The 10,739-nt window shown below is 32.4% G+C and overlaps 2 protein-coding genes across 2 annotated transcripts; one reads left to right on the top strand and one right to left on the bottom strand.

Moving 5' to 3' along the window:
• Nucleotides 1–2,289: 2,289 nt before the first annotated feature.
• Nucleotides 2,290–2,961, bottom strand: LOC127096905 (glutaredoxin-C6). Its single transcript, XM_051035437.1, has one exon. It carries the CDS (start codon nucleotides 2,872–2,874, stop codon nucleotides 2,422–2,424), a length of 453 nt encoding a protein of 150 aa, XP_050891394.1. The 5' UTR covers nucleotides 2,875–2,961; the 3' UTR covers nucleotides 2,290–2,421.
• Nucleotides 2,962–7,613: 4,652 nt separating this feature from the next.
• On the top strand, nucleotides 7,614–8,435 carry LOC127093749 (phosphopantothenoylcysteine decarboxylase subunit VHS3). Its single transcript, XM_051032655.1, has 3 exons — nucleotides 7,614–7,811; nucleotides 8,031–8,033; nucleotides 8,238–8,435. The coding sequence occupies exons 1-3, from the start codon at nucleotides 7,614–7,616 to the stop codon at nucleotides 8,433–8,435; spliced, it is 399 nt and encodes a 132-aa protein (XP_050888612.1).
• The last annotated feature ends 2,304 nt before the right edge of the window (nucleotides 8,436–10,739 follow it).

The raw sequence follows: 10,739 nt of genomic DNA on the forward strand, positions 1-10,739 counted from the left end.
CATGATGACAGAGCAATTTAAGCTTTGTCCTTGCAACCTGTTTTAGCTTTGAATCTACCTGGGCTTTTACCTTTTGTGAAAGCTAGATTCAATAAAAATTATTTAAATATCTCCAACAGTGTCCACTATAATATATATTATATCATATTTCACAACTTGGAAAATGTAACCTTAAAAATTTAATGAAGCAACAACTTTTTATATGATGGATGGTGGTGAATACCTTAAGAGAGGTTGTGGTTAAAGTGAAAAAAATGAAGGTCACTATCTATCATTTTTAGGAGAAGTAAAAAGCAATTATATTCTGGTGATTATAGTCAACAGAAGAATATGAGAAGGAGGAGTTGGAATTGCAAGACCAACATTCCAACTCCTTTTATGAAAATGATTCTTGTTTGAAAAGAACAGCTCGATTAAGTCATGATCTGTGCCTAAAGTTGTTAAGTTAATTCCTTTTTAGAGGTATATAACAAATGGGATTTGATTCCATGGATGTTTACGAATGTCCAAAAGAAAATAAAATAGAATAGAGCCGTGACAGTTTTAACATGCATTTGTTTTGCAATAATTGAAGATAATAGACCCTATAGTAATTTGGTCAATATTTATGGTCTAGGCCAGCCATATTTATGTCGGAGAGTTTAAGAGAGTTAGGAGTACCAATGAATTTAATGCTTTAGAATTATAAAAGAGATATCATATCTCAATCCAAAATTTTAAGGTGTTTGGTAAATAAGTCATCTCTTTTATAAATCTAATATTTCATTTATTCATAGGCGATGTGGGACATTAATCACTCACACTTGCATCCAACATTCTTCCATAAGTGTGAGTACCCCACATACTATAACAGGATCCAACTTTGGATCCAGCTCCGCTCTCCCATCAAGCAGAACCACAATTCTGATATCACTGTTGGGGAGTCGAAGAAAATCAGGAGCACCAATGAGACTAATGTTTCAGGATCACAAGAGAGGGAGACACCACATCTCAATCCAAAATCTTAATAAATCCCTCAAGCCCAGAACTATTGAGTTTGATGCGTAAATATAAACAATGGATGATCCAAATTATTAATATATAAGACTTGGTTTTTCCAATACACCCTCCTGCATACATCACCTTTTTTTTTTGGTTTGATGCATGATTGGTAACTCGAATCGATAGATTCGTGACGAATTTAACTTAACTCATCCTTACATAATCGATTTTAAAATCAATTTGTAAGGTGATGAGTATCACTTTATATATAAACTTTTGTAAGTTTTATCTTTAACTAATATAGAATTTAAATTTTTTAATAATGCATCGTCAGACAAAAGTCTATCATACTTTACTCCATTATTTCCTCTAACACTTTAAAATCAAATATTATCAACATGCCACTAAAGATCTTTTTAAAAAGGTTGAGTCTAATGCATTATAAGAGTATAATTCAAAACCCGAACTTGTAATTAAGTTGAATGTCAAATGTTTATTTTTACTATCATCTTGAGGCATATCATCATGTTTTTCAAAGTACTAGTACTTTGATAGAAGTCTGTTTGTGGCTAAACCCCAACAGGGAACAAGAAGTCAATAACTAGAAACAAAGAAGCTACTGCCTCATTTGGACGTTCATGATTGTCCCTATCATTGCTACCTTGTGAAGCAATGGACACATGCACCCAATCAAGGCCAAGCCTCATACCAAGGATTTAAAAAATGGTCCCAATCGCATCAGGGCCACATAAGTATTTTCGTTTTTTGATTGCAGTCGTTGCGATTTGATGTGTATTAAATATTAACTACAATTTTTTTTAATTGTATCACTGTCAATATCAACGTCTTCCGATACCGTTTTGTCGCTGTGAATTTTATTATAAAAAACTAAGTATCATTTATTATAAAAAAGTAAGTATCATTTTCTCTTGTTATTATCACACGTATGCTTATGATGATCGATGCAGTGCACATAAATGAATATTTATGAAAAATAAAAAACTTATGATATTGGATGATTGAAAAGAAAAGTGTCAAAACTTGGGGTCCAATAGGAAAATAATTGAGAAAATGGGACCCAATGGAAAATAGGAAGAGAAAACGAAGTAATGAACCCACACGAGAACGAACAACAGAGCACATGCTAAAACCCCCCAAGCCACTGATCACAGATGCTCTCTCCCAACACGTGTCCTCTCCATAAACGGCAACTCAGTATCATTTCTCACACACACCCAAATCACCTTCGATTCCCCTTTGACCACAAACACTCACACTCCAACAACAACAACAACAACACAAAAAAAATTAAAATGAGATTGCAATTTCATTTCACATAAACACTACCAGAAATTATACAATTACTTATACAGTTTTTTAAGATTCAATAATAATAATAATAATAGTAATAATAATAAACATAAATTGAAAGTGATATTGTTATACATAGAGAGCACCGATTTGAACAAGTTTGGGGACGAGATGACCGCTGACGTGAAGAGCAACAAGCGACTCAAGTCCGCCGACGCAGGCGCCACCGATGAAGACAGCAGGAGAGCGGTTACGAAGAGCGGAAGCAAAAGCAAGGTGATCGTCATCATGAGGGAGAGAAGCGATCTCGTTGTCGTCTAATTCGATGACGGTTGGATTAACACCGATGGTGGAGAGAAGCTTCTTCATGACGTGGCACATGCAGCAAGAAGATCGAGTGAAGATGATGACGGGATGCTCTGATATGAGACGTTGGATTTTCGTTTCGGCGGATTCGTCGATGTCCATGGATAAGGAAGAGGAGGAGGAGGAAGAGGTTGTGGTGGTGATCATGGTGGTGGTTGTGGTGGTGCCGAGGTCGAGATGAACGGTGTCGTTTGAGTAACGGCGTAGGTCTTGCATATTATGTATGGTTTGTGATTTGAGGAGGAGAGGAGATGATGAATTGTTGGGATGGAGAGAGTGTTGGTATTGTGGGAGATTTTATTTATAAAAATCTAAAGAAGACGACTTCGTGCTTGCTTACATCACTAAACTAGTGTTTCTTTTTTTCTTTCTATTACTTCCCCACGCGCGGTTATGCAGTTTCTCTCTCTACGTCATGTTTTTGTTTTTATGAAATGATAAAAAATAAAATTATTATTGTTATTATGTATTTAATTTAATGTGTGTTAGTCAAACTTTACATTCTTTAATGAATTTTACTTTTTTTTTTACTTTTAAATTTTTATTTTATAAATCAATTAAAAAAAGAAAAAGAAAAAGACAATATTTTTGTTAATTTTATTTTTCAAAACTATTTAGAAATGAGAAAAAAAAAGTTGTTTGGAAGATTTATTTTTACAATATATTTTGAAAGTTAAAAAAGAGAAAACTTGATTTTTATATATTTTGTTTTTGAAAAAAAAATATGCATTAACGATATAAAATATTTTTATACTGTCAATCAATTACGGATGTGTATTCCGTCAAATCACATATTTAATTTTAAAATACTGATATGATATAACAAAACTTTATAATTATATTGAATGATGGTGTAAAACTAATTTATATCGATAATTCTTTATCTTTAATCTCTTTATTTTTTTAATAATAGTTTTGTTTTAATATTTTTAATTTAATTGAAATTTAGTTTAAAATATTTAGAAATATTTTTAATATTTTTAAATCAATTATATTTATATATGTAGAGTAGTCTCACAATCCATTTATGGGAGGTCCCGTACAAAACCATAACAAAATTATGTATATCGTAAATAAAATTCAAACATGAGATATTGAGTGGAGCATGCTCTCAAAACCAAGCATTATGCCAACTCCTAGGTTACTCATATGCATATCTAATATGCACTATTTTACATAATTATCTTTATTTTTATCCGTGGTATAGATATTATAAGTTATAGTTATTTTTGGGAGGTTTATTTGTACATATTAAATACGTGCAATTGTTCACTATTTTGGAAATGTTTCATGTGTATAATATTTGAAATGTGACATGCATAAATTTTTAGGTTAAACTTTTTTACAATTATTTTCTTTAAGTAAATATGGATTGATCAACTGACTTAGGATCATTAATTCATGAATATGCATTATGTATTATGCATATATTTGAGTGATGTCTCAGACTCATTACTTTATGACGTTGAATATGACTCAATCATCGAGGAGGAACAACTATCTAGGAAGTTGATGCAAGTTGTTGGCATAAAATTATTCATATCTCTTGAGTTTTGATGATAACAAAGTACTCAAAGAAGAAATGGGTATACTAGCATATGTTCAAGTATGCAAGATCATAAGTTTAAAATTCAACTCATAATTGACCATGTTGAAAGCATATGTAGAGAAGCTAAAAGACTCGGATTCTGATGATTCTAAATGTGGTATCTCAGCTTTTGAAGGATCAGAATCTGAACGAGGTATCTCAGATTCTGAAGACCTCAGCTAAAGGCAAGCCATACTTATGGAAAAAGTCAACTAGAATTTCTTAGTGCAAGGCTTAAGAAAAGTTGATGTGATCTCATAAGTCTGCTCTAACATCTTGGTTGTTACCTAGTATGAGAAAGACGTTGTGGACAAAGTCTTTACACAATGGATGAAGATCTTTATCAAATTCATCTTTCGACGTCTCTCTCTTTGATCTGCTGTTTTTCAAAGACCACTTATGCAAGCTACTTTCTAACAACTCTTTTTCCGCCTCTATATAAAGGGAATTGAAGATTTGAAGGAAGTAAAAACCACTCACGAACAATATAACAAGAATAACTTTGAGCTGAAGTATTCATCTGTTTATTATACAAGCTCTTAAGATTTCTTATATTTGTATGTCTTAGAAATATTAAGTGTTAAGAATATTTGTGGTTGTTATAACACTTATATACTTCTGAGTATAATTGTTATCTATCATTTTGTGCTTGCTAGTAAAGCAAATGGTTCAAACCAAACAAAACTTATGACTACATAGTCGAAGGTTCTAAAAGAATCAGAACCTGAAACATCTAAGTTAAAGGTTCTGAAGAAGCTAGAACCTAAGACATCAGGTTACAGGGTTCTGAAAGGACAATAACCTAAGACTATAAATCATTTAAGACAACATACTTCAAAAACTAAAGTCTTGAATGATCCAAAGGCTTATTACAAAGCTAAGGCCCAAAATGAGAGAAGGCCTATCAGAACTAACACTAAAGGACCCACAAAAGTATGGGTACCAAAAAATGAAATTATTTTTGTTGCAGATATGTTGAATAGCAAAGCAACAATCTCATTTCCAGGGTAGTAGCTGCTTATAACTTACAACAAGAAAAAAAGCCTATATTCCACATCCTAAATCTGAAAGAGGAAGGAAATGTGGAATCTGGAAGAAACCAGTAAGGCAAGATTACTTTTATTGGGAAGACTGATGTTGTCATATAAAGTGTTAGTGCTTCAGACTCTAAATAATCTTTGAAGTATATCAAGTTATTTTGGAATATGAAGAGACTCCTGATGATTTTCTAAAGAGTGTTGTTAGAACAAGGTAGTTACTCAAGAGCAATCTCAATAGAATATCAAAAGCTACACAAAGAAAGGTAAGGTTATCTTTGTGTTTTTATGCAACAATTTCTAATCCTATCATTTTAAATATCTGTCAGAAGAGCTTCTTATTTATGAAATAAGAATTACACTTCACTGTGATAATTTTACTTCTATCATAAGGGCAAAGAATCTTATTCTATATAAGAGTCAAACATCTTAATCTTTTAAAATATGTGCTTACATCTGATTGGAGAAGTAGAGTCTGATGATGTCCAGAAGCTACTATGATCAGAAGCTCTGAACTAGATTTTGATGAATAATAGCCTCTAAAGCATCTCAGCCTTTGAAACCCCAGAATAAGGTTAACTGCCTCTAATATCTACACAAGTGGACAAAACTCTTTTTCTGCCTCTAGCACCTATGCACTTACGTGTCATAAATCTAAAATGTCTATTGACATGTGGGTTATATTTGTTGGGTAAAAACACCTCTGATCTTGATGATTTGTCTTAGTTACTTTGCTTCACGCCTCTTTTATCTATGTTCTATTTTGATCAAAATTATTTTTCACTTAAAACACTCTTATGAGATATTGGATCTAACTCTAGTATGGTTGAAGGGTAGTTTCTTGGTTCGACAATTCGACAGGACCTTAGCATGTCATCAAAGTCTATTCACATGTTGTAGTCGAAATATGCTAGGATTGGTAGCATGTCGAATTGGGCATGTTTGTTATGTTCAGTTGTTTAAGTTAGACTGTTCTATAAGTTAGTTTGTGTAATGAGTCTGTGTGTAAAATCTCATTAGTTTAGTGTGTTAGTTTTCTTATAAATAACATATTAGTATCTCATCATTGTATAATGCAAATCCTAATTAGGATGAAAGAGGTTATTTACTACTCTATAACACTTATAATCTTATTCCCAAGAGAAAGTAAATAATAGTAGTTTATAACAAATTTCATTGTGTTCTTCTTGTTTCCCTCTTTTCTACCCTTGTGGGTTTCTTCCGATCAAGGAGTCGATTATACGTTGTTATTCTGGCACCATTTTTAATAACAAATTGGTGCGGTGAGCATGGAGAAGATGTTGTCAACAAAGTATGAGATTGAAAAGTTCACTGGAGTGAACGATTTTTATTTGTGGCGCTTGAAAATGAGAGCCCTATTAGTTCAACATGGTTGTTTAGAAGCGTTGAAGGGAGCCGAAGCCATGGACGTTACGTTATCCGATAAAGGAAAAACGATATGGTAGAGAAAGACCACAATTCCATCTTATTGAGCCTTGGTGATAAGGTTCTTCGACAGGTTTCGAAAGAGACAACGATGTCGGAGTTATGGGTGAAACTCGAAAGTTTGCACATGACCAAATTGTTGGTCAATCGCCTCTGCCTGAAGCAAGTTATGCATTCATTCAAGATGAGTGAAGACAAAGTTCTGGCTGAGCAGTTGGATATGTTCAATAAGATGATTCTTGATCTTTGAAAATATTAATCTCAAGATCGAGGATGAAGATCAAGCACTCTTATTGTTGTGTGCTTTTCCTAAATCATATGCTCACTTCAAAGAAACTCTCTTGTATGGAAGAGAGTCTCTGACCTTTGAAGAAGTCCAATCAGTCTTGTATTCTAAGGTTTTAAACAAATGAAAGGAGCACAAGCCATTTTCGAGTGGTGAAGGTCTGTCGGTTAAGGCGAAATTCACAAAGGGAGATGGAAAGTTCGACAAGAAGAAGGGTAAACCTAGAGCTTTGAGATGCATTTTCATGGGATACCCTGAATGAGTCAAAGCTTATAGGATATGGTTCCTAGAGCTAGGTCACAAGAGGTGTATCACCAATCAAGATGTAGTTTTCAATGAAGTTGAGATGACTTTCAAGAAAACTAAAGATGCTAGTCGAAATGCATAAATATTTGAAGAAGAGGTGGAAAATAAAGAGATTCTTGTTGAGGCGGAGCATGTAGATGCTGAATTATGTATCCTAAATCAAGTCGAAGAAGAAGCACAAGATGCTGAAGATACTGAGGAAGTTGAAGAAAATCCCGGTAGAGTGAAATGTTATGGAAGAACTGTCACACCATAATTGTTGAAAAAAAATGAAGAAATTTCTTTAATGAAAATGCAATATGATGGTAAGATTTCTGACATGGCGCAAAAGATGGGAGCAATGGAGACACTTTTGAAAAACATGTATATGCAACAAAATCCACATTTAAGTGAAGAGGAAGTAGATGATAAGATGAGAGAAGCTTTGCACAATGATAATATTCCAACACCACGCTCATCGACATCAACATATGCTCCTACTCATCAAAAGGTACTATACTTGACATTAATAAAAATCAACATTTATTTTATTAAGTGTTGAGTTGTTATTTTATAGTTGTTTAATTTTTTAAATATGCGGTGTTAGTTTTATAAGTTACTCATTAAGTTAGTATATATTCATGCTAGCTAGGTTGAACATTGTGAACATATGTTACCATGCACATTTTCATTATGTTTTTTTAAAAATTATCATTGTATATTGGTTTAGATGGTAAGATTCATGTATAAATTTCATAGGTTCGAGTTTGAATTCTAAGCGTGCAAACTTCGTTAGTGAGTAATATATAACTATCAATTATTTGAATTGAATCATTATTGCATGGATGTTGAGTCATTTGAAGTCTTGCATATGCCGCTTTGATTATTGTAACTTTGTTATTGAATAATATATAAAAGAAATTCTTCATATTTATAGGATAGAAATAAAGATGATCCTCAAGATGAACAAGATGATGATCTTCAATATGATCAAGATGATGATGATCTTCAATATGATCAAGATGATAATGATCTTCAATATGATCAAGATGATAATGATCTTCAATATGATAATTTTCAAGATGATGATTCTCATGAACCTCAACACAATGAATATGATAAAGACCTCCATTGATTTAAATATTGACGATTATGTTTTGTTTTATGGAGTTACATAAGCCAACTAGCTATAACTTATATTGCTTGGATTTATTTTGAAAATATTTGTATTTTTTGCATTTCAAAGAGTTGATTACACTTCATCTTATTAATACTTCATATTTATATATGTTTTCAATTTATAAATGTGCTTCTAATAATATTGAAAAATAATCTATTAGAATAATGTGAAGGTATATGATCACAAATGTATCACCATATAAATGAACAGGAAAATTCTATACTAATTATATCTTTCAAAGTCTAAAGTGCACAACAGGAAAATTCTATACTAATTATATCTTTTAAAGTCTAACGTTATATATAAATGTGATTTGTTTTTCAATCTATAGACAACGCTTTTTATGCGTTGCTTATCAAAAACCGTAGTATATTCCTTTGTTTTAGGCGCGGTTATGTGTGTTGTGTAAATGAAATTATAGATTAAGCTACGGTTTACATTTGTTGGTTATTAATAACCGTTGCCTTTTCACATGTTTTGGGGACAGTTATTTTACGTTGCTACTTGAAAACAGCAGCTTAAAAGTTCACCTAAAACCGTGGACTTTGATATTTTAGGCGATGGCGTTCAGAATCCGTGGGTAGAAATCAAAAAACCGCGCTCTAATGGAATAAGCAACGGCTGTTTATTCCACGCTTGATAAACCGTCCCCTAAAGCATTAAGCAACGGTTTATACCTTTAAGGGGCGGTTTTTCGTTGTTGCCTAAACCCATTTTTGTTGTAGTGGGAAGAATAGATATATATATATAATATCTAGAGAGAACAATGCTCAATGAGACTAATATTCCTAAATACTTTTGGGTTGACTTTGTAAGCACTGTTTGCTATGTAATGATACATGTATTGATAAGACCAACTCTAAAGTTGACACCCTATGATTTGTATAAAGGAAGGAAGCCAGATATTTCTCATTTACATATCTTTAGATGAAAATGATTTTTTCTTAATAACGGAAATGATAATCTTGGAAAATTTGACGCAAAAGTTGATGAAGGCGCATTCCTAGGATATTCCACTTTTAACAAAGATTTTAGAGTTTTTAATATATAGGTAGAAGTTGTTGGTTGTGTATGGAAAATGATGATCAAGATAAAGATTAAGATCAAGGTAAAAAGGAAGATCAAAGTCTAAGTGAAAAGACTCAAGCTGAAGAACAAAACTTAGAAAATACAGATCTACCCAAAAAAATGGAGGACTACTAAGGACATCCAATTCATAATGTTATTGGAGATACTTATTAGGGAGTTATGACTAGATACTCCCTTAGCAAGGTAAGCAATCATATGACTTTTGTTTCCCAAATTGAGTCAAAGGAAGTTGACGAGGCCCTCATCGACGGACATTGGTCTCTTTCTATGAAAGAAGAGTTAAATAAATTTTAAATAAATAATGTTTGGGTACTTGTTCTGAAAGCTTCTGTTAATTAAGTGATTGGGACCTACCAGGTCTTTCGTAACAAGCTTGATGAGGATCGAAAAGTTTTGAGAAATAAAGCGAGACTTGTTGTGAAAGAATATAATCAACACGAAGGCATACATTTCAATGACACATATGCTTCTATAGCTCGATTAGAAGCCATAAGGATGCCTCAATATTTTTTTTTGCATCATTGATTTTAAACTCTCCAAATTGGATGTAAAAAGTTCATTCTTGAACAGATACATCCTGGAGAAATTGTTTGTTGATCAACCTCCAGGTTTTTTAACTCCTATTTCCCAAGTCATGTTTTTCAAGTTAAAAACGGCTATGTACGACCTGAAACAAGCTCCAAGAGATCGATATGATCGTCTGAGCAATTTTCCCCTTGAAAATAATTTTCAAATAGGAAAATTTAATAAAACCATTTTTATAAAAAAATATTTGAGCATGATTGAATATTGTTAGTTCAAATTTACATAAATTATATTATTTTCGATGCTACTAACAAATCTTTGTGCATAGTATTGTCTACGATGATGCAAAATGAGTTCAGATGTCAATGATGGGAGAGCTTTGATATTTCATTGGTCTTAAAATTCATCAATCAAGAGAATTATTGCAAATAATTACTTAAAATATTTAGCTAGGACAAAGCTAAATAAATCTCCACTCCGATGGGTACTTCTTGCGATTTGGATAAGGATTAAAAAGGAAGGCCAATTGAAGAAAATAGATATCAAAGTATGATCCCTTATATCCATTATATCATTGTATCTCTTCCTAATATCATGTTTGTTGTGTGTCTTTGTGTCTGTTTTCAAAAATCCACAAAAGAATCA

Source organism: Lathyrus oleraceus, chromosome 6 (genome assembly GCF_024323335.1).
Source record: "Lathyrus oleraceus cultivar Zhongwan6 chromosome 6, CAAS_Psat_ZW6_1.0, whole genome shotgun sequence".
NCBI lineage: Eukaryota > Viridiplantae > Streptophyta > Magnoliopsida > Fabales > Fabaceae > Lathyrus > Lathyrus oleraceus.